General features: G+C 48.6%; 1 protein-coding gene across 7 annotated transcripts in view; it reads left to right on the top strand.

Annotated features, from left to right (window-relative positions):
- LOC110485157 (rho GTPase-activating protein 23) overlaps positions 1–24,291 on the top strand; it is an 88,273-nt gene that overhangs the window by 16,226 nt on the left and 47,756 nt on the right. For 3 of the 7 annotated variants that reach the window (XM_090196298.1, XM_090196293.1, XM_036940916.2), the window contains exon 1: positions 3,770–5,720. The exons of the other annotated variants lie outside the window; for them this stretch is intronic. In XM_090196298.1, coding sequence (XP_090052424.1) covers positions 5,667–5,720 — 54 coding nt within the window. In that variant the 5' untranslated portion in view covers positions 3,770–5,666. Of the gene's footprint in view, positions 1–3,769; positions 5,721–24,291 lie in introns of those variants that run through there. 7 annotated transcript variants of the gene reach the window in all.

Raw genomic sequence — 24,291 nt, 5'->3', positions numbered from 1 at the left:
GATTCCGGCAGCACCGGACAGGTGGGAGACTCCGGCAGCTCCGGAGTGAAGGGCAATTCCCGCAGCTCCTGGCTGACTGACGGCTATGGCAGCTCAGGACAGACGGGCGGCTCTGGCAGCTCAGGACAGACGGGAGACTCTGGCAGCTCGGGACAGACGGGAGACTCTGGCAGTTCGGGACAGACGGGAGACTCTGGCAGCTCGGGACAGACGGGAGACTCTGGCAGCTCGGGACAGACGGGAGACTCTGGCAGCTCGGGTCAGACGGGAGATTCTGGCAGCTCAGGTCAGACGGGAGACTCTGGCAGCTCAGGACAGACGGGAGACTCTGGCAGCTCAGGACAGACGGGCGACTCTGGCAGCTCAGGACAGACGGGCGACTCTGGCAGCTCAGGTCAGACGGGAGACTCTGGCAGCTCAGGTCAGACGGGAGACTCTGGCAGCTCAGGTCAGACGGGAGACTCTGGCAGCTCAGGTCAGACGGGAGATTCTGGCAGCTCAGGTCAGACGGGAGACTCTGGCAGCTCAGGACAGACGGGAGACTCTGGCAGCTCAGGACAGACGGGAGACTCTGGCAGCTCAGTTCACATTAAAAAAGATGAACACGTACCACGCTGCGCATTGGTCTTCACCTTCTTCCCACGACAACCTTTACAGAACCACCCACCAAGAAAGGACCAAGCAGCGTGGTGACGAGAGGCAGCGATACCTGGAGAACTGGACTTGGGAGGAGATCCTGGATGGCAAAGGACCCTGGGCATAGGCTGGGGAATATCGCCACCCAAAGGCAGAGCTGGAGGCAGCGAAAGCTGAGAGGCGGCGTTATGAGGAGGCAGCATGGCAGCGCGGCTGGAAGCCCGAGAGACAGCCCCAAAAATGTATTGGGGGGAACACAGGGAGTGTGGCTAAGTCAGGTAGGAGACCTGAGCCAACTCCCCGTGCTTACCGTGGAGCAAGAGGGACCGGGCAGGACAGGAGGAAGACTCTGGCAGCACTGGACAGGCGGGGACACCTGTAGGGAGGAGACGGAGAGACAGCCTGGTGCGGGGGGGGCTGCCACAGGAGGGCTGATGCGTGGAGGTGGCACCGGATAGACCGGACCGTGAAGGCGCACTGGAGGTCTCGAGCACCGAGCCTGCCCAACCTTACCTGGTTGAATGCTCCCCGTAGCCAGGCCAGTGCGGCGAAGTGGAATAGCCCGCACTGGGCTGTGCTGGCGAACCGGGGACACCATGCGTAAGGCTGGTGCCATGTACCCCGGCCCGAGGAAGGAGACGCACTGGAGACCAGATGCACTGAGCCGGCTTCATGGCACCTGGCTCGATGCCCACTCTAGCCGGGCCGATACGAGGCGCTGCTATGTACCGCACCGGGCTATGCCTGCGCACCGGGGACACCGTGCGCCTCACGGCATAACATGGTGCCTGCCCGGTCCCTTTCTCTCCATGGGAAGAAGGTGAGGACCAATGCGCAGCGTGGTACATGTTCATCTTTTTTAATGTAAACTGAACACTGAATAACAAAACAACAAAGAAAACAACCGAAACAGTTCTGTCTGGTGCAGACACACAAAGACAGAAAACAACCACCCACAAAACACAATAGAAAACAGGCTCAATAGAAAACACATGGTTCTCAATCAGGGACAACGATTGACAGCTGCCTCTGATTGAGTACCATACCAGGCCAAACACAGAAATAGCAAATCATAGAAAAACTAACATAGACAACCAACCCAACTCACGCCCTGACCATACTATAACAAAATACAAAACTAAGGAACTTAGATCAGAACATGACACATTTTGATCACTTTTGGTTCGGGTTCTTTTACTCAAGTAATAATGTTATTTTCTGGTTTTATTTTCTGTTCCCTGAACCAGTTCAAACCCTCGGCAGAAATTCCTCAGGTTTGCCTCCAGGACAAGACTCATCCCAATGAACGTCAACCTGTGTTCTGACTGGTCAGCTGTCTCCCCCTCTCCATGCCAGTTGTCCAGGCAAACAAAGAGAGGACCCCCGCCCCATGCCCCTACTCCTCCATACTGCGAGTGGGGAATTTATGGCTCACAGTGGAATCTGAACATGGAGGGGTCACCACACTGCACCTCTTCCCACAGCCCCACGGCCTTACCCCCTTCAACGGAGTGCCCCAGGATCCTCTGTGTCAACAGGCAGCACAGCCACGACAGACCAGGATGTCAAACTCACTGCATTCTATGGGACATGGCACTCCGACATACACACAGGTGTCTATGTTACGAAGATGACACTATGATCACACAGGAGGATCTCTCAAACAGTGTCTGTCTCTCTTTATCTCAAACACACACACTATCTCTTCATTTATTTAGCCAGGATACTCCACGCAGTAACATTTGCCACACACACACACACACATACTTGAACTAATCCACATTTTGTCAGAGACCCATCTCTTCAGCTCCCCTCTTAAAAGAGCACATTTTGTGCTGTGTGACCAAGACCGCTATTAATGGTCTTCAATTATTACATTTGAGATGGGGGTCAGAGTGAAGGTCACTGTTTATGTTAGATGAACAGAGAGGGGGAGAGAAAGAGGGAGAGGCTCGAACATGGTGTCCATTCAGCTCTTAGCAGGGCTACAGATGCAGTCCAAGCAGCAGCGGTAAATGTAGTTGTGTCCGATGGAGGGCCGAGCGAGAGAAAGAGAAAGCGAGAGAGGGCTACTGTGCTGTGACAGGCCTGACAGAGTAGCAGTGTGTGCTAATGCGCCACTCCATACTGAGGAGGCCCACTGTGAATGATGTTGAAAGGGTATGACAACAAAGCTTAGAACCAACAAAAGTGTGTGCGTTTTGGTTTGTGTGTGTGTGTCATGCATCTACTCACACAGAAAGGAGGGCTTCAATCTCAGGACTAGAGGGAACTGGAGGGAAAGAGGGCGAGAGAACAGCGATGGGACAGGCCGTGAGACGAGCAGTGTGACTGCAGATATCCGGCTAATTGGAGTGACCGGAATTGATTGTAACACACAGTGAGTGCAGAGGCATGGGACTGTGGACTGTGATATCTAGCATGGCAGTTTTTTCTTTTTCTTTCCTAATTTCTATCAAATTTGGCACAGTTGGCATCTCGTTAATGGGTTGGTTGGTTCAGGGTAGGACCGTGAGCCGACCCTGTGAGCGGGCAGCAGCAGCGGTGGGGGGGGGTTTGAGATGGGGCGCAGTGGAGCGAGTAAACATGATGAACGTTGATTGTTTGTGGGTTACCCTCCAAAGTGCTCCCTCTGCTGTGCGTTGTTATGTAATGACCGCCGGGGAGGGGGGGGGCTGATGGTCTTTTGGTGCTCTCCCCCTATACACCCCCCTCGAGGAGAGAGATAGGGGTGTCAGCACCCATCAGGGTCAAACTCTGTCTCTCTCAGTCAGCCAGGGGGACCCTCTCTGGACCGTGGGCTGTGTACCAATGACCAAGGCTGTCCAACAGACCCAGAGAAAGAAGAGAGGGAGGGAGGGGGCGAGTGGTTTTTACTCCAGACAGATACACATACTGTACAGCGCTCAGATTTACAATAGTATAGTAAATACACTACTCACACACAATGGTAAATAAGCTAATCCAGAGTAACAATGGAGTAGTATGCAAAATCTAAATCTGCCCACTCAAACACCTGTCAGACAGACTTCCTCACAGACGGCTTCCCAGTGGCTCCTTGGCTGGGTTTATTCTCGCTCAGTCTCCCCCTCGTCAATAATAGAGGGGCCATTTTGCCGGGCTGACAGGCCAGTTGTCTTCTGCTGCAGAAAACCCAAACGGTGGAGTGCTGTGGCACTGTATCACCCACCCAGAGCAGACACAAGTGATTTACTCCTCTGTCTGGTTGAACAGAAAACACACGTAGCCTACTGTAGGGTCAGCCTGAGTCAGAGATCGGGGCTGCATCCCCAATCGCACCCTATTTCCTATGGGCCGCGGTCAAAAGTAGTGCACCTCATAGGACATTTTGAGAGCGAGAGAGAGAGCCTACAGACTATAGACAGTGCTCAATGGTCACAGGGGACACGGAACAGTTCAGCTCACCAGCGGCCATGGCCCTCACGCTCTCTGACTCCCACCACGGGACCCTAGTCCCGCCTCCCCCTCCTTCCTCATATCCCCTCACTCAGGGACCACGTGACCCCTTCCAGACAGCACCATCTGCCCACCCTGCTCTGCTCTCCCACCTTATGAGCACAATCGCCTAGATAAAGACCCCGGTCTCTCCCTCTCCCATGGAGGACTCCGACTGACCAGCTATAGGCTGACCCTCTGTCAGCGGTATGGAGCAATGGGTGTCGAACAATGTGCTCACTGGCAGGGCCTCGCCGAAGCCTCGCAGACTCTCATAGATATCTTTGGAAGTGAGCTGAGGTGGAAGTAGTTGAAGGTCGTGGTTGAGTGGAAGATGTGTGTTCAGGTGCCGAGCTGCCCTTGACACGGCTGGTGTATCAACACAAGGTGGGCGAGGGGGGTCTGCAGCCATGTGGAGAAAGGGAGGAGGAGAGGAAGACAGGGAGGGCAGCTGTGTGTGGCTCTGTGCGTGGGAAGTATCTTTCTCCCTATGACTCGACTCTGTATCCCCCGGCAGGCAGGCGGCTTTGAAGTGGCTCTCCCTAGCCTGCTCCCTGCACCCGTCTCCCACTGCACACTCCAGTGTAATGGCAGCCACATGGGTCCCCAGCCACGCCTCAACCCCACTATATGTCTCCTTACACCAACAAACTCACTGCACCCTTTCCCTCTCTCCTCTGCATCCTCCTCCCTTCCCCCCCTCTCCCCTCATTCTCTGCTTAAATTATTCTCTCTCTCTCTCTCTCTTTTCTATCCTTTCTGTTCTTTACTCCTCTTTATGGCCAATACCAGTCCAGAACACATGTAATAACATTGTTTTGCAGTAATATATATTTAGTTACAAAAAAACATACTAATCGGTCTATCTTGCAACCTAATGGGCTATAAATACCACTTTAGTCACACTTCCCACAAATTCCCATCCATACAGTATACAATCATCTGGCTTAAGCGTTTACCAGAAACGGTTTTGTTTCTCTCAACCCATGCCTCACTAGGCAACAGCCCCGTGCTTCCACACCTTCATATATACCTTCATTTATCCTCTTGTAAGTCTGTCTCTGTATCTGAGTACAAAAGGGCTTTGTTTAAATGGCATTGGGAACGCCGTGGCATGCGCGACCCCCACACGTCGCGGTTTCCGAAGAGACACGAATAGTAGTGTGTACATTCCCGACTTAAACTTTTTGGCACAGCCAGAGGGAGCCCGTACGCTCCTTTACGGCAAGCCAAGTGCTCCGTAATGGGAGGCAGGCGCTTTGCTCAATCGGCGCGCAGATTTTCCCAACGCGCCCCCAGGCAGACCGAGCAAGAGAGGGATTTACGCTGAGCCAGTCTGGCGGAGGAGGGGGAGCAACACCAACCAAACAGCCCAAACAACGGAAAAGAGGGGGGTTGGAAAGGAAGGAAACTGGATAGGTGAATACCACAGAGCATCGCCACCAGGCTAAGCTATAATAGTCTGTTCTTCACAGACTATTCTGTATTTGCCGATTTTTACGTCTTATTTTTGTAACTTCTTATAGCAGCAAATCTCACTCTATTTTGTACTGCTGAACAATCCCAGCTGTCCAATGAATGGAGTTGCTTTCTGCCTTGTTGGAATCCCACCCTTCCCAGAGAACGAAGTAAGTGATTGACCCCACTGTGTTGTCATCGATGTATTCTCGTCTCCTATGTTTAGTCTTCAAGATTTACCCCAGAAGCTCTTGCGTTGGACAATCGGGTTGGTCAGAGAGCATGATTTCCTAAGAGGATTAGTTCACATCGCTACTGTGTACACACACAGACATGTGATACAGAAAACCCGTCATTTTAACGAGTTCTCTACAACTTTGTCCACACCCCAACGTTTGAATATGTTTTCTGCAGGTGTTGATTGTTTATTTTGCTATTACGCGGTGGTCAGTGTCGGAGAGAAACAACTTAAACTGCTCCTGTAGGAATTGCGATTTCAAAGCCACCCTGACTGACACTTGGACGATATAATGTAATTGTGTCTGTCTGACCATTGAGTGAAGCTGTCATACACTGAACGGGACGTCCGGCACAGGGATGGAACTCACGTCATTACATTATCCAGCGATACCCGCCATACCCAGATAACGGTTTTAATTGGCAATTTATTCAACCTTTTTTTATTTGAAGTTTCTCGGTTTGTTGCAGTTTGTTTCCATTTCAAGTAGTCGACATGATTGGTTAATACAATTCACTCACAGACGTGTTAAACAGCATGATTGAGCTTTAATCTTAGGACTCTCTTCCCCTGTCTTTCCGGTTCGTTTTCCTGCAAGTCTTTCCCTATCTACTTTGGGTATTCAAGGACATGTGTTCCCTCTCCAAAATGTTTCTCTAGCCACTTGATAATACCAGACAAAGCTATGTACAGTGTAACGGTTTCTTGATAAAGTGTTACTTTGAACTACACATGTTGCAACATAGTATCCCAGCAATGGTCGCATTAGGGATTCGCCTTCTAAATGACTTTTTATGACCACGGACACAAAAAAACTGTCTGACAATGTTTGCATACACACTATTTAGTTGTTTTCTTTGCATAAAGCTGTCGAATAAAGGATTTTATGTTTCATTTCAAGCCCCAAAAGTACTGAGGCTTTAAATGTAAGTTTATCCCACATTATTACCCCACGTTTGCAACGCTGTCCATCCCTCCATCCAGTGTTGTGGTTGAGGCCTCTGAGGGTGATGTGACATTGCTCAGCTATAAGATAAGAGTAGAGGTTCTCCTCGGCCTCCCAGGTCTGTGTGTTTGGAAGAGGAGGGCTCAGTGTTGCCGTTTGTAAGTCCTGTCCTGGCCGCAGAGCGCTGTGTCTGGGTGAATCTGTTTTAATTTAGCCTTTGACACTGTCTGGCACCTCTCTCTCTTTTCTTTCTTTCTTTCTTTCTTTCTTTCTTTCTTTCTTTCTTTCTTTCTTTCTTTCTATCTCTCTCTCTCTCTCTCTCTCTCTCTCTCTCTCTCTCTCTCTCTCTCTCTCTCTCTCTCTCTCTCTCTCTCTCTCTCTCTCTCTCTCTCTCTCTCTCTCTCTCTCTCTCTCTCTCTCTCTCTCTCTGTGTGGTGTCTATATCATGTGTTTGTGACACACAGTGTTTCACAACATCACCTGGGTCTTATCAAGTTCTGCTTTCAAACTTGGAATCTCCTTACTCCCTACGTCTCCCTAATTTTCGGTGCCGTAGACAACTTCTCTGAAGCACTCCTTGCTGCTCCTGCAAAGTTCATCTTCCCTAATCCATTTTCCTCAAAACAAGACAATTATTTTGTTTAGCGAGACTACATTGGAACAAAGGATGGATGAAAAAAAAGTTGTCGGGAAGAAAATAAAAGGTAATAAACATCTTATGAACACCATGCGTCTCTAACTCCCCCCCATATCAACAGTGATGATGTCCTCCATTTTTAAAGGTCCTAACAGTCAGCACATGACCCTGGTCACAGCCTCCCGCCCCAACTTCCGACCTGACCCCTGCCCTGCCCCACCCTCAGCTCAGACCTCACCCCACCTCTAACCCTGACACTAGTGTCAGCCCCAATCCTGACGTACTCCCTGGAGAGGGAGATTGAGAAGCCATTTTGTTTCTAGAGACTCTTCTGGAGACCAACAAGCATTCTGTTACCACAGAGCTTGGTCTCTGTCTGTCTGGGTCTAAGGAGGGGAGAAGTGGCCCTGCGCGCTTCCCCTCTCCTTCCCCTCCCCTGGTCAGGCAGCCTGGCCTGATTGAACACTGATTCAATTAAGAGCAAACCGACCAGCAGAAAGAGAGCAAACAGGGAGAGGGAGGACATCCAATGTTACGTTTGTTTTCGGTAGCCGTTTGAATGAGAAAATATAGGCCACAGTCCGAGGAGTCTGTTGTCAGTTGGCTCAGTGTGGAGTCTGATGGGAGTCTGATGGGAGTCTGATGGGAGTCTGCTGGGAGTCTGATGGGAGTCTGCTGGGAGTCTGCTGGGAGTCTGCTGGGAGTCTGCTGGGAGTCTGATGGGAGTCTGCTGGGAGTCAGTTGGAGTAGGACAGTTCTGACGTCCAGTGGGGACTGCATGTTGTTTGCAGGGTCGGATGGTTGGGCGTGGCAGTGAATTGGTGTTGCAGCAATGCTGTAGCTGTAATCAATAGGGATGACTGTACAGTACAGGGGGAGATGGGTGGCTGGGCGGGGCGGAGGCAGGCCCATTAAGAGCGCATTGCATCATGTGATTGCATCAGTTTATCGATAGGAAATATGAGAGTCCTGTTATGAAAACCATCTCTGCTGCTAAGTCGGTCAATGATGCAGCTGCCCATGTGTTATAGCAGCACGCGGTTCCCATTGGGCTCTGTGCACTATGTTCTAAACGTTTATTTCAGATGTATAAGCTAACCGTTCAAGTAACGTGTTTACTGAGGTGTCGGTCAAATCTTCTTTGAAAGCCCCTCTTTTGCACGCGAGCAGAGCGTCAAACTGTGGCGCTCAAATGGGCCTGCCGATTCAGCTGATCCTAGATCAAATCAAATGTATTTATATAGCCCTTCGTACATCAGCTGATATCTCAAAGTGCTGTACAGAAACCCAACCTAAAACCCCAAACAGCAAGCAATGCAGGTGTAGAAGCACGGTGGCTAGGAAAAACTTTAACAGATTATAGAAGATTATAACAGAACATGGCCAAGATGTTCAAATGTTCATAAATGTTCATGACCAGCAGGGTCAAATAATAATAATCACAGTAGTTGTCGAGGGTGCAGCAAGTCAGCACCTCAGGAGTAAATGTCAGTTGGCTTTTCATAGCCTATCATTAAGAGAATCTCTACCACTCCTGCTGTCTGTAGAGAGTTGAAAACAGCAGGTCTGGGACAGGTAGCACGTCCGGTGAACAGGTCAGGATTCCATAGCTGCAGGCAGAACAGTTGAAACTGGAGCAGCAGCACTGCCAGGTGGACTGGGGACACCAAGGAGTCATCATGCCAGGTAGTCCTGAGACATGGTCCTAGGGCTCAGGTCCTCCTCCGAGAGAGAAAGAGAAAATTAGAGAGAGCATACTTAAATTCACACAGGACACCGGATAAGACAGGAGAGGTACTCCAGATATAAAAAACTGACCCTAGCCCCCCGACACATAAACTACTGCAGCATAAATACTGGAGGCTGAGACAGGAGGGGTCAGGAGACACTGTGGCCCTGTCCAATGATACCCCCAGACAGGGCCAAACAGGAAGGATATAACCCCACCCACTTTGCCAAAGCACAGCCCCCACATCACTAGAGGGATACCTTCAACCACCAACTTACCATCCTGAGACAAGGCCGAATACAGCCCACAAAGATCTCCGCCACGGCACAACCCAAGGGGGGGCGCCAACCTAGACAGGAAGATCAGTCACGTGAGTCAGGTCCCTGACCTCAGACCCCAGAGGCATGCTGATTCAGCTGTTCTGAGATCATTTCCTGGTCAGGGCAGTTACTCAGGATCAAAAGTGTTGTGCGTGAGGCTGCAGAGGAAAACCCCCTGTCCTGCATGATTCTTAGCAGATGCCTTCACCACCTTGGAAAATGTGACACCAAGACAAAGCATTTCCCCAGAGGTTGTTGACATGAGCATGTACAAACCTCTTACGCACTGCTTATAAATTCAGTGTATGGGTTATGCATGTGTTCTTGTGGGTACCATTCAAAAAGGTTGAGTATAATGCAACCTGGGAAGTATATACTTTCAGTAAATCCTATTTGTTGTCATGTTTCCGGTGTGTCTACCTGTGTTGAAGCGGCTGCATGGCAGAGAGGGCAGTGGGTAGAATTGCACATGGGAGTGGAGAGAGGGAGGGAGGGAAAGTAAACCCAGTGTTACAGACCTGTGCTGTGTGAGTCCATTTAACGCGGCTACGACGTCTCCTCACACCTTAACACCAGCACACGCCCCTTGGGCATTCCTCAAGGCCTCTACGCCAGACAGCAGCAACACTCGCAGCTCACCTCTAAAATCATTAACCTACCCTGGGAGAGTGGGTGAGGGTGTAGATACAACCCTCTTCCTGGAAACCTACTGTCCTGTCGGTTTTCGGTCCAACCCTAATTTAGCATATCTGATTCAACTAGTTAAGGTCTTGTTGAGCAGCTAATTGGTAGAATCAGGTGTGTTAAATTAGGGTTGGACTGATAACCCACAGGAGGGTAGATCTCCAGAAAGAGGGTTGTACTGATAACCCACAGGAGGGTAGATCTCCAGGAAGAGGGTTGGACTGAAAACCCACAGCAGGGTAGATCTCCAGGAAGTGGGTTGGACTGAAAACCCACAGCAGGGTAGATCTCCAGGAAGAGGGTTGGACTGAAAACCCACAGGACAGTAGATCTCCAGGAAGAGGGTTGGACTGAAAACCCACAGCAGGGTAGATCTCCAGGAAGAGGGTTGGGCTGCCCTGAGATAGACACACTCTAGGATGTGTATATCCACACACAGACTCATAGTCATTCATTCGACACGTTCTCCAAAACACAGATGTATGTGTACTTCTGCAGCCCTAGGCTGTGTGGTATGCACTGCTTCTACGCCTGATGTGGTGACAGTGATAGGGGTGAACCTGAATTGAAGAGCATGGGAGAGAGAGAGAGCGAGAGATGCTGTTGTTTTGAATGCTTCAATCGCATCTAGATAGGTTCTGAAGTGGAGAGTGAGAACCATGGATCTTTTACTCTATCCATGGCTTAAATGTCGCTAAGCATTCCTATCCCAGGTCTCATTCCACGCAGCTAAAGACTGAAGTTAGAAATGAGATCCGCTCCACGTTTCAATGTAGCCTTCCAGTCAAGGAACGTCCGTGCAACTTTCACGTCTCTGTCGTCGTCCAGGACGCCTCAATCTGCAACGCTTTGGATGTTTTACCCCACTGATCAAACCTCTCTGCACAGTATGAACCTAGTACACACTGGTAGACACTGCTGGAGCATTATGGACACTGCCCTCACTGGTCTCTCTCTCTCTCTCTCTCTCTCTCACACACACACACACACACACACACACACACACACACACACACACACACACACACACACACACACACACACACACACACACACACACACACACACACACACACACACACACACACACACACACACACAACAACACAACATGGTTCTCACCATTTACTCTACTTTTGACTTTTACACACCATTTACTCTACTTTTACTTCTGAAATGTCTTCTCAACTGCCATTTTGCTACTTGAGTTTTCCTGTAGAACTTGTGCGTAGCTACAGGCTATGCAAACATATAGAATGAGAGTAGGAGTCATCATTGAGTAGGTTGATGTTTGTCATGAATCTTTACCTGGAGGCAGAACTGAGCGATTTCCCCTTAGATGGGCGCCTCAAATTTGGCTTTATTGCAAAAATTCATTAAAACATAAATTCACTTTTTGGTCTTAATTTAGTGTTAGGAATTATGGTTAGCAATGTGGTTAAAGTTAAGGTTAGGGTTAGGTTTAATATCAGATTTTTTGACTTTGCGGCTGTGCCAGCTAGTGACCACTCTGAAAAAAGCTAACCTGCTATCATTGACCTTGTTTACCATGGCAATGAGGGGTGTGGCCCCTTTAATGCAGCTTTGCAGCACAGGGCAAACTAACATACTGTACTCCCCCTGCTAATGGTTGTGTAGAGATTCTCTTCACTCACTCACTCACTCACTCTCACACACACTTCCCGTAAGGAGCACTTTCAAGGAAACCGTCTGGGAGAAATGGGGGGGTCCTGTTTTCTTAGCTGTCCTTAATGATTGCCTGCCTAAAATAGTGATGGTTCCACAGTGGACTATCCTACCCCGGTGCTGGGTGGAGGGCCAGATAAGTTGGGCAGCAAGGCACAGATCCTCTGTCTCTATATTATGTTGGCATCTGATGGTCAGGAGTGCAGTGTTTTAGTGGAAAAACAAAAAGCTCTCTCTCAATAACAGAGCAGGGCTAATTTGATTTAGCCTCCTGACAGTCTGGCCTTTCAGTGAGTCTGTGTGTGTGTGTCTCTGTGTGTGTGTGTGTTTCAAGTGTGTTGTTCTTGTACAAGAAAACATGTGAGTGTGTCTCTCTGTCTCTGTGATTGTTGTTGTGGAGGGCTCTCAAATAAGTAATTGGGGACAGGTTACGTCTTGTGCTGCGATGCAGCCTTGACTCTGTCTGTCTGACTAGATAACTGTCTATCTGTTTGTGGGATCAGCCTGAAGCCAGGGGGCGGGGCCCACACAAGGTTCAGAGGTTAGGGGCCCCTCATCACACACTTGCCCCCCAATAAAGAGAGGGTAAGGAGGCAGGAGGAGACCCCTGTCATTGGGTCCAGCAGAGGCCAGGGGGTTAAGTAAGGGAGGCCTTTGAGTAAACCCCCCCCCCCCCCCCCAGTCAGATTATGTATACAGATGTTTTGGGTGTGTGTCGATATGCATATTCACATCCATGATCTATGAATTAAACTTTTTCAAGATTCTGTTTGGTGGTGCAAATGTAATAGCAGAATACCGTTGGTGAGGGAGATGAGAGAGAGACGGGTGTATATTTGTTGTTTTAATATTGTGCATATCTGTTTGTGTGTGCGTGTCCGTGTGTGTGCGAGCGCGTGTGTGTGGCTGCAGCAAGCTGAGTGGTGCTCTCTCTCCATGCTCCTGTCAGATGTGGGAGCACATTGCCTACTCAGCCTTTAGTGAACAGCAGGGTATTGTCAGGAATGTGTGGAACACAGAGAGAGGGAGAGAAGGAGACAGAGGGAGGGGGAGGGAGAGTGCTAGGGGAGAGGGAGAGTGCTAGGGGAGAGGGAGACTTGGTGAGTCAGAGAGAAAGAGAACGAGAGAATGACAGCTGAGTGACAGACAGGTAGCCACAGACACGTTTATCTCAACAGTTTGAGAAGGAAAGTAGATGGGAACTGCAGCCCCTCTTGTTACCCGGTAACATGGCATGCACCTTACCACCTCTTCCCCTGCAGCACCTACTGGTAACAAAACACACATGTGGCTGAAAGTGTGTTGGGCTCAGTTGGTAGAGCATGGCGCTTGCAACACCAGCATTGTGGGTCTGATTCCCGGGGACAACCATACATTAAACTCTTAAGTTTCTGCGAAATGGCATATATTCAATAGGGTTTGTTCTTTCTGGGTGTCGTGACCCGGAGGTCCTGTTAGTCCCACATTTGCAGTGACCAGAAACAGCCCTCCCGGTATGTCCCATAACTGGCAGGTAGACGACCTTCCAGTAGTCATTGTGTACCACACGGATCAGGGAGGATCCTCCTGGTTTGAGAATGGCGGAACATCAAAATGCTGTTGGAAGCGGATGAAGTGTGCGCAGTGGACAGTGATTTACTCTCTGTCTGTGCGACGGATTTCCTCGCGGCTGGTGGACCCACTGACCCCAATCAGCGTTTCATCCATTGGTCAGGCTCTAACACTCACATGCTCACACAGCACTGCCGCAGGACGTCATTACGTATACCGCATGTGTGTAAAACATAGAACATGCTCATACACTTTCTCTCTTTCCCTGTCTCTCAATCTCTCTCTCGTCATGTGTTCTGTAATGCTTGTTGCCCCTGCAGTTAGCCCAGTGAGCTTGTTCTGACAGGCCGGTTGACAGTGTGGAGCAGGGGGCTGGGATAGGCAGGCAGGCTGATGAGGAGATAAGGAGGCTGGGCAGAGATAGTGTACTGAGCTGGGCTGGTTGCCTGGGGGTAGGGAGGATTGGGTACAAGGGAGGATAGGAGAGCCTTCCAGGCAGGCAGGCAGGCAGGCAGGCGCTCCAGCAGAACAGACACACAGGCATGCAGACGCCCCAGCAGAGCAGACACACAGGCAGGCAGGCAGGCGCCCCAGCAGAGCAGACACACAGGCAGGCAGGCAGGCGCCCCAGCAGAGCAGACACACAGGCAGGCAGGCAGGCGCCCCAGCAGAGCAGACACACAGGCAGGCAGGCAGGCGCCCCAGCAGAGCAGACACACAGGCAGGCAGGCAGGCGCCCCAGCAGAGCAGACACACAGGCAGGCAGGCAGGCGCCCCAGCAGAGCAGACACACAGGCCCCGGGCACACCGCAACTACTCAATGTACTTCTCTCACTCTCTCACTCACTGTTTTGTCTCGTTCTTTCTCTGTGATTGGACCTACAGAGCCACACTCAAACCGTCAACTTTGATTGCCTCTGTACTGCCTTATTTGGTCAGCTCTATATGCCCACATTTTTCAACTTGGTGTCCGTGTTTGTGTAGTCCCGAAAAGTCTCTTCTAAAGGACTCAGTTGTCACAGTCTAAATGGCCTTTTAGGTGGATGTTGTCGACGGTATTCCATCTTTCTGTTCTGTGCTCAGTGTTGAGATGCTTTAGTTTTGGAGCTGTACAGTATTCTGTCTGTCAGACTCAGTGTTATGCATCGGTCTCTCTCTCGTGCTCTGTTAGAACTGTGTGTTACAAACACACACACACACACACACACACACACACACACACACACACATGAACCTAACCACAAGGAAATGAGAAAGGAGAAACGGCGTGTTGATGTTTATTACTCTCCACTATCACAGCATTTCTATCCCGTTCGCCTGAGAGCGAGACAGAGAGAAGCCGTATGTGTGGATGTGACTGGTGTGTCAACAGCCATGTTCCTATGGTCTCTGTGCTCCTATAATGGGCTTCAATTATTACATTTGAGATGGGGTCAGAGCGAAGGTTACTGTGAGTGAGTGAGTGAGTGAGTGAGTGAGTGAGTGAGTGAGTGAGTCACGCCCTGACCTTTTAATTCTCTATTTTGGTTAGGTCAGGGTGTGACTATGGTGGGCAATCTATTTCTTTGTTTGGCCTGGTATGGTTCCCATTCAGAGGCAGCTGTCTATCGTTGTCTCTGATTGGGGATCATACTTAGGTAGCCTTTTCCCACCTTAGTTTGTGGGATCTTGATTTTGTACAGTTACTGTGTAGCCTGCAGAACGTTGCATTCGTTTACATTTTGGTGTTTTTTTGGTGTTCATCTAATAAAGAAAGATGTACGCTTACCACGCTGCACCTTGGTCTCCTCATTCCAACGACGAGCGTAACAGAGTGAGTGAGTGAGTGAGTGAGTGAGTGAGTGAGTGAGTGAAAGTGTGAGAGACCAAATTGAGACACCAATTTGAGCAGAGCAGAAATAGGCCGATACCTGCTAATGATTAAAATCCAGAAAAGAGACGTTACATTTTACAACCACTAAAAGGAAGGGATTCCCAAACCTTCCATAACAAAGCCATCACCTACAGAGAGATGAACCTGGATAAGAGTCCCTTAAGCAAGCTGGTCCTGGGGCTCTGTTCACAAACACAAACAGACCCCACAGAGCCCTAGGACAGCAACACAATTAGACCCAATCATGAGAAAAGAAAAAGCTACAGTTGAAGTGGGAAGTTTACATACACTTAGGTTGGAGTCTTTAAAACTCGCTTTTCAACCACTCCACACATGTATTGTTAACAAACTATATGTTTGGCAAGTCGGTTAGGACATCTACATTGTGCATGACACAAGTCATTTTTCCAACAATTGTTTACAGACAGATTATTTCACTTATAATTCACTGTATCACAATTCCAGTGGGTCAGAAGTTTACATACACTAAGTTGACTGTGCCTTTAAACAGCCTGGAAAATTCCAGAAAATGATGTCATGGCTTTAGAAGCTTCTGATAGAATAAATTACATAATTTGAGTCAATTGGCGGTGTACTTGTAGATGTATGTCAAGGCCTACCTTCAAACTCAGTGCCTCTTTGCTTGACATCATGGGAAAATCAATAGAAATCAGCCAAGACCCCAGGAAAAAAATTGTAGACCTCCACAACTCTGGTTCCTCTTTGGGAGCAATTTCCAAACGCCTGAAGGTGCCACGTTCATCTGTATAAACAATAGTACGCAAGTATAAAGACCATGGGACCACACCGCCGTCATACCGCTCAGGAAGAAGACGAGTTCTGTCTCCTAGAGATGAATGTACTTTGGTGCGAAAGTGCATATCAATCCCAGAACAACAGCAAAGGACCTTGTGAAGATGCTGGAGGAAACAGGTACAAAAGTATCTATATCCACAGTAAATGAGTCCTATATCAACATAATCTGACAGGCCGCTCAGCAAGGAAGGAGCCACTGCTCCAAAACCGCCATATAAAAGCCAGACTACGGTTTTCAACTGCACATTGGGACAAAGATCGTACTTTTTGGTGAAATATCCTCTGGTCTGATGAAACAAATATAGAACTTTTTGGCCATAATGACCATCGTTATGTTTGGAGGAAAAAGGGGGAGGCTTGCAAGCCGAAGAACGCCATCCCAACCGTGAAGCATGGGGGTGGCAGCATCATGTTGTGGGGGTGCTTTGCTGCAGGAGGGACTGGTGCACTTTACAAAATAGATGGCATCATGAGGATGGAAAATGATCTCAAGACACCAGTCAGGAAGTTAAAGCTTGGTCGCAAATGGATCTTCCAAATGGACAATGACCCCAAGCATACTTCCAAAGTTATGGCAAAATGGCTTAAGGACAACAAAGTCAAGGTGATGGAATGGCCATCACAAAGCTCTGAACCTCAATCCCATAGAAAATGTGTGGGCAGAACTGAAAAAGCGTGTGCGAGCACGGAGGCCTACAAAGCTGACTCAGTTACATCATCTTTGTCAGGAGAAATGGGCCAAAATGCACCCAAATTATTGTGGGAAGCTTGTGGAAGGCTCCCAAAACATTTGACCCAAGTTAAACAATTTAAAGGCAATGCTACCAAAACTAATTGAGTGTATGTAAACTGCTGACCCATTGGGAATGTGATGAAAGAAATAAAAGCTGGAATAAATCATTCTCTCTACTATTATTCTGACATTTCACATTCTTAAAATAAAGTGGTGATCCTAACTGACAGTGAATTTTTACTAGGATTAAATATCAGGAATTGTGAAAAACTGAGATTAAATGTATTTGGTTAAGGTGTATGTAAACTTCCGACTTCAACTGTGATTACTTGACACATTGGAAAGAATTTTAAAAAATAGAGCAAACTAGAATGCTATTTGGCCCTAAACAGAGAGTACACAGTGGCAGAATACCTGACCACTGTGACTGACCCAATATTAAGGAAAGCTTTGACTATGTACAGACTCAGTAAGCATAGCCTCGCTATTGAGAAAGGCCGCCGAAGGCAGACCTGGCTCTCAAGAGAAGACAGGCTATGTGCACACTGCCCACAAAATAAGGTGGAAACTGAGCTGCACTTCCTAACCTCCTGCCAAATGTATGACCATATTAGAGACACATATTTCCCTCAGATTACACAGATCCACAGGCCACACATTTTGATAAACTCCCTTATCTAATGGGTGAAATACCACAGTGTGCCATCACAGCAGTAAGATTTGTGATCTGTTGCCACGAGAAAAGGGCAACCAGTGAACAAACACCATTGTAAATACAACCCATATTGTATATATTTGAACTATATCGTTACAAAACTGTATATAGCCATAATATAACATTTGAAATGTCTTTTAATCTTTTGGTGTGTTATGTTAACTGTTCATTTTGTTTAGTTTATTTCACTTTTTGTTATCTATTTCACTTGCTTTGGCAATGTAAACATATGTTTCCCGTGCCAATAAAGGCCTTTGAATTGAACTGAGAGAGAGCCTTGTGTGTGACCTTTGTCTGCTGTGTAGAACATGGAGACCTTCACGGTCTGGAGGGGCAGACTGCTGGAGGGACCCGTCTCGCCGAGTCTATGCCAGCCTCCATCTTCTACCCACAGCTCTCCTCTGGCATGCAGGAAAGGCCACTAACACACAGTGACAGAGGCTAAAGACACAGAAAGGCCATCAGGCCTGGCATATGTAGCTCATCAAATTACACATGGGGATACAAGGCAGAGCCTGTGGCATGTAGAACCGGCAGGGGTGGTGTGTACTGGTCTAGAACACACGCACGCACGCACGCACGCGCACGCACGCACACACACACACACACACACACACACACACACACACACACACACACACACACACACACACACACACACACACACACACACACACACACACACACACACACACACACACACACACACACACACACACACACACACACACCCCTCCCCGATTGGCTGGCTGGGCTGCACAGCGTTCATTCTAACCACAGGAAGGAGCGTGCAGTTCAACTGAAGATGAGACGATAGGGAGGACAAGGAGGGCTTATCCTGCTGTTTTCAAAACATGCCCAGGGAGAAGGACCTATCTGGGTGTCATCTCTGTGCCAGTGGAGGATAGGTCACATCTGGACCAGACGCTGGCTCAGGGGGGCGGTGCCCCGAAATCTCTGTGTTATCTCTGCATCATCTTATCACAGTGTGGGTAGTGGGAGCCGCAGCAGCTCAAGTCCAGACTGGCACAGCGTAGCACGACCACGTTCTTCTCTGTCCTGGTTGACCTTTCTCCGTTTTCTTCTCCCTTGGTCTGCTGTGGGGTCTCTTGTGAACGACAATGAAGCTCCAGCTCTGGGTTTTGGCGGATATGTTGACGGGTCACTTAATTAGAGACTGAGAGAACAGGATGTTGAATGGGGAAAAGCCCTGTGAAGAGAAAGGGCAGCGGGGTTGTTTGAGTTTAGTGGTGTGTTCTGTTCGTTGGCTGGGTGCTGCCGTTGCTGTCCCACACTCCCTGGGAGGTTGTCCTCCACTCCAGCAGAGAGAGAGAGAGCTCACTGACTCTTAAGTGCTGATAGAGAGAACGTGTGGACTGGAGCAGGGATGGAACACAAAGAACAGGGGGAGATGGGAGGATTGAGTATGGTAGAAACAGACTGAGAGAGATGGGAGGATTGGGTACGGTAGAAACAGACAGGGAGAGATGGGAGGATTGGGTATGGTAGAAACAGACAGGGAGAGATGGGAGGATTGGGTCTGGTAGAAACAGACAGGGAGAGATGGGAGGATTGGGTATGGTAGAAACAGACTGAGAGAGATGGGAGGATTGGGTATGGTAGAAACAGACTGAGAGAGATGGGAGGATTGGGTATGGTAGAAACAGACAATGAGAGCGTGAGAGAAAGGAGAGGTAAGAAATGTAAACAGGCCTTTTCCCCACCTCTCTCTGTGTGTGTGTGTGTGTGTGTGTGTGTGTGTGTGTGTGTGTGTGTGTGTGTGTGTGTGTGTGTGTGTGTGTGTGTGTGTGTGTGTGTGTGTGTGTGTGTGTGTGTGTGTGTGATGGCGTGAGTGTGTTGGATATATGTCTTCCTGTGTATGCAGTAAGGATAAGCAACTCTCCTCTCCTCCATCTTCCTCCTCCAGTCTTTGGTGCGTGGTAGGAATGTAAAAACCATCTGACGTTCGAATGGAAACTCCAGTGGTGTGTGGTGTGATTGACAGACCATGTAGCTTGACTGTATTAACATTCCGACCCTGCCTGGCTCAGAGTATTATACACTCCATCCACCGGTGCGAGTCCTCCTCCATCTTGGCTCAATGCTGGCTCCAACACGCCCATGCTATTGGCCCACTGCCCAGTGTGGCTCCGTGATGAGCCTAGCAGGTCCAGTTTCAGTCTCTGCCCATGCCGCGGAGGGAAACAGAAACGTCATCCCAACCCCAAAGTTATAATTTTCATCTGTTAATTACATAGAGGCTCAGATGGGCTAAATATACCGGCAACTGGGGCCTGGATTGGGGGGGGAGGAAAGGGGGCCCAGGATCCCAACCCTCTTCCCAGACACAGAGGGGGGTGGAGGGGGCACAGAGGCCTGCTGGAGCCGTGTGGTTTCAGGAGCTCCACTCCACTTCTGAAAACACGCTGGGAAAAAAGAGTGAGCGAGAGAAAGAAAGAAAAAAGGAGAGGTGGGGGCTGTCATCGCAGCGGGGGCCAATCGTGACGCTCTCTCTGATTGCTCCCAGTGGTTGTGGTTGTTGCGGGGGGGAGTAGCTCTTTGCCAGATGTTGTCATTCCTCTGTTTAGGTTACATGGCACATGGAATACACACAGGGAGACGGATGTTAATGCTGAAACATAATCAAGGCAAGACGAGGTTCTGTACCTGACAAGACCCAGCCGCTGCCTCTCACAGCAACCTTCAGACAGACACCACTAGATGTAGACTGTAGTGGTGCAAGGGTTCTGGAAGAGAATGACCTGTAGACTGATTGACGGTTGTCATGGTGACTGGCGATGGTGAAAGCTAAGGTGGGAGAGTGGTAGAGTTGGTAGAGGTAACGTTATTGATGGTGGTTGGGGGTGAGAATCGTCATATTGCCTGTCACTGTTGCTATGGCGACTCTCGAGATTGATGGCCTCCAGAGGTGTAGTAGCAAGAAGTGATGTTGATGGTCGTCAGGCGAGATGGTCACCATGGTGATGGGCAGGGGTATGCAACATTGGCGACGGCGACAGCGAGAAGAGCAGCTGCTGCACTCATGTGGAAAAACAAGAGCACGAGAGAAACCGAAAGAAAAAAAATACATGCTCAGAACACGGGTCTATTTTTAGAGCAGAATCATTTCACAGTTGAGTGAAAACAGGTCAATTTGGACACGTCTCGTGCCTTTCCGGTTACCCCTTCATCTCTTGGATGTGATTGTCTTTGTGAACGTGACCAAACACTCCTCATCAACGAGCAGCTTCAAATGAGGAACCAGCCACTCCTTAAGTAGGCTAAAGTATATCACTCTCTCTCCACTTAGTGTGTGGTAGTTGTTGGGGAGATGGAGGGAGAGAGAGGGAGTAGAGGAAGAGTGAGACAGGAAAGCCCAGGAGGGTTGTAAGGGGAGAATAAAATTCTCGTATCATCTCCTCTCTGTCTCTCTGTCTGTCCGTCTGTCCGTCTGTCCGTCTATCCGTCTGTCTGTCTGTGTATATGACTAATGAGAACATGAGAACGAGCACCAGAACAGCTATGGAGAAGGTTGATGAGGCTGGGCCTCTCACCTCAGTCTTCCACCCTTCCATCCTCCTTCATGTACCAACAGCTCATACTAGTTAATTATTCATCAACCTAATGATAATGCTCCAGGGGGCGAGACCTGCACACCCCATTTAAGTGCAGTGGATGCGCCTTAAAACAGGGGTTTTCAGACTGGGGTCTGTGGCCCTCTAGGGGGATTTTTGTTTTTGCAAAAAATTGTTTTATGAATATCGCTTGCTGCCATTTTTATGTCTCTGCATCCAGTATAAGGGAAGTTAGAGGTAGTTTCACGTGCCAATGCTAGCTAGCGTTAGCGCAATGACTGTAAGTCTACAGGAACAGTTAGCAAGCTCTCCGACTCTGGGGAAGTGGATGAACAGCTTCATTGCAAAATCTAATCTATCATCCCAAAATCTCTAACTATCCCTTTAATATGGAGCAAAGTACAGTCATTGGAGCTCATTACATGTTTTTTTTCTGTATAAAAAAGTCTTAGGCGGGCAGTCTATGTGGTAATTTACAGGATGGAAAAACTGTTTTGTGTCAACCAGATAGAAAGCATGCAGAAAATAGATGAACTATATATCTTTTTAAATAATACCATCTTTGAGAACTAAGAATCAAATCAAATCTAGAGAGTCAGGGAGAATCGATTGCTTTTGTTATGATGTTTGAGCAGAGGAACACAGCATTAGCCATGGCAAAATGCATGTAAAACTGTGCCATTGTCTCTCAGCTCCATGCCAAACTGTGTGGAATTGCTTGAAATGAGCTTAAAAACTGCAAAATGCAGTTGAATTTGTTTTAGAATTGCTTTACAACTGCAACATTTTCTTAACACTGCCAAGATACCTCTTTAGCCAATATGCTAGTTTAGAGTTTACACGTCCTTCATAAAACTGTCTACCAAATCTATTCATTTTTAAAATGAATGAATACTTCTACTTGGCAATAGCATTCATCTGATGATAAGAAAATGCGTAATATTTTTTTTTGCTAAAATATAATGGGGGTCCCTGGGTCGCTGGTATGCCGGGGGGGGGGGACATGCTTCCTTCAAGCTCTTCCAGCCCCTACCCCTCATATGCAGGCATCTTCCAGTACAGTCAGTGGAGGAATTCTGACCACACTGAAGGATATACTTAACAAACCCAGCCACAGGCTAACTCCATATTTAGGGATATTAATGCCCTGTGTGTGTGTGTGTGTGTGTGTGTGTGTGTGTGTGTGTGTGTGTGTGTGATCATATCTGTCTCATTCTGCTCTCCATCTGCCTACTACTTCTCCATCTTTTGTTTCTGCTTTCCATCTCTCTCTCTGCCTTCATGTTTATCCCTCATCGTACGCTTTCTCCCAGTTTTAACCCTTTCCAGCATCTGTCTCTTTCTTTCTCACTCCCCTCATTCTTTCAAAAAAATAGAAACATTTCAAATGTTATTATGGCTATGTACTTTGTTGTAACAATGTGCAAGTAGGGAAATTAAATCAACATAAATATGGGTTGTATTTATAATCTCTATCTCATTTCTCTTCCTCTCTCGCTCTCTGGCCTGCTAGGTTTCAGGCTGACTGGCTGACTCATGTATCCCATGTCCCCCTGGGGCATTAGTGGGTTGATGAATGTTCACTGAAAGATATATTGGACACACCCACCTCCTTGTATCCCACCAATATCCACATTCAGCCAATCGGCTCTCTCTGAGCTCCCCACTCAGCCAATCATCCTCCGCTATGTGTCTCACCCCAGTAGTGCAATGGTCCCTGTAATCGCTGTATATGTGTCAATGCGTGCATGTGGTGGTGTGTGTTGGAATATGTGTCATTGTTTGTATGAGTAGGGGGAATCCGGGTCGGATGGGTGTGTCTGTGGGAGTATGGATCAGTCTGGGGTTGGCCCATGTTAGAACTCACATGGTCTCACATGGTTAGGCAGAACAGCATGAGGTCACACACACACACACACACACACACACACACACACACACACACACACACACACACACACACACACACACACACACACACACACACGCAGAATGCATCCATAATGCGTTGTCTGCGTTCCTGTGGGGGGAGGTCGAGGGTCAGGTGGGTCTGATTTGTTTGTTTCCAGTCTGCTGGAGAGATGGGGCGTGTTGTGTCAGTCAGACAGTCATGCAGTCAGACAGGGCCAGGCGGGGAGGGACCACCCTGTTCCTCTCAGCTGTGTAGAGAAGGGGGGTAAGGGTAAGGGGGGAAGAGGTAAGACGACCCCGCTATTGTTTCACCCAACTCCTCCTGCCACTGGCCCGCCTACGACTCTTTCCTCCTCACAACAGGTGTGGCCTCACCCCTGATTTCCCGTCAGAGTGCCTTGCCCCAGCCCTAGCCATAACCATTAGAAGGGGGACCAAAAACTGACTGTAGACCAGTGCTTACATTACCTCACACCTTCAGACTAACACCATCTTTTCCAAGCACATCCAACCCCTGCACTGAAACCCCTATGATGACACAGCCATCCTACTACAGTAGAACTAACTGTGTGTGGGTTTCCACTCTGTTCTCACAGACCCGTACACGTCTGCCATTGAGCTGCGTGGTATGTCTGCCCTCTAGTGGTCAGAGATCTGTAACTGCGCCCTGCGGACTCAGCCTTTGGCCTCTGTGTGTCGTGGATTTGCAGGAGATTAGAGTTAAAATTAACCTGCTTAAAAAGAGGCCGGCCCTTTTCTATCCATCCACTGCTTTTCATAGGATCCACTGCTGGGAGTAATGGTCGTCTGTCTAGGCTGTTCTGCTATCTAATGTTTTCTGGACTGATGGGCAGAGTCAGCCAGCTTCCCTCATTCTCTCTTCCTCTCGTTTTCACTGTGCTTACTATATGTGTCTCTAGCTACGCACAAGGAGTTATAGTGACAGTGGAAGGTTGTGTAGAGTGAGTGTGTGTGTGTGTGTGTGTAGTGTGTGTGTGAGAGATGTGGTCGATGGCCATTCCCTGGGAAAGCCACATCCTGTGGAGATTACTCCGATTTCTGTTTGTCTGTGTGTGTTTGGTGGATTCCTCTGGGCTGGCCATGACTCTGACCTGGAAACATAGACTTAGAGGGAAAACCCACCACACACGCACACAGTGCCCATACACACTATACTGTACATCATAGCCACCTTGTCCTCAGTGACCCTAGTTTCTACTTGTTAAGCTCTTGTCTCATTGTCTGTGTTTACTGAAAACATCCCTTGTTATGTCTGCATAGTCACTTGTTTGATCTCTCACACCGATCTCTCACTGACACAGAACGT

Source organism: Oncorhynchus mykiss, chromosome 13 (genome assembly GCF_057628025.1).
Source record: "Oncorhynchus mykiss isolate SJ-2025 chromosome 13, ASM5762802v1, whole genome shotgun sequence".
NCBI classification, from domain to species: domain Eukaryota; kingdom Metazoa; phylum Chordata; class Actinopteri; order Salmoniformes; family Salmonidae; genus Oncorhynchus; species Oncorhynchus mykiss.
The sequence above is the reverse complement of the archived record's forward strand: the minus strand, read 5'-3'. Positions and strand labels throughout refer to the sequence as shown.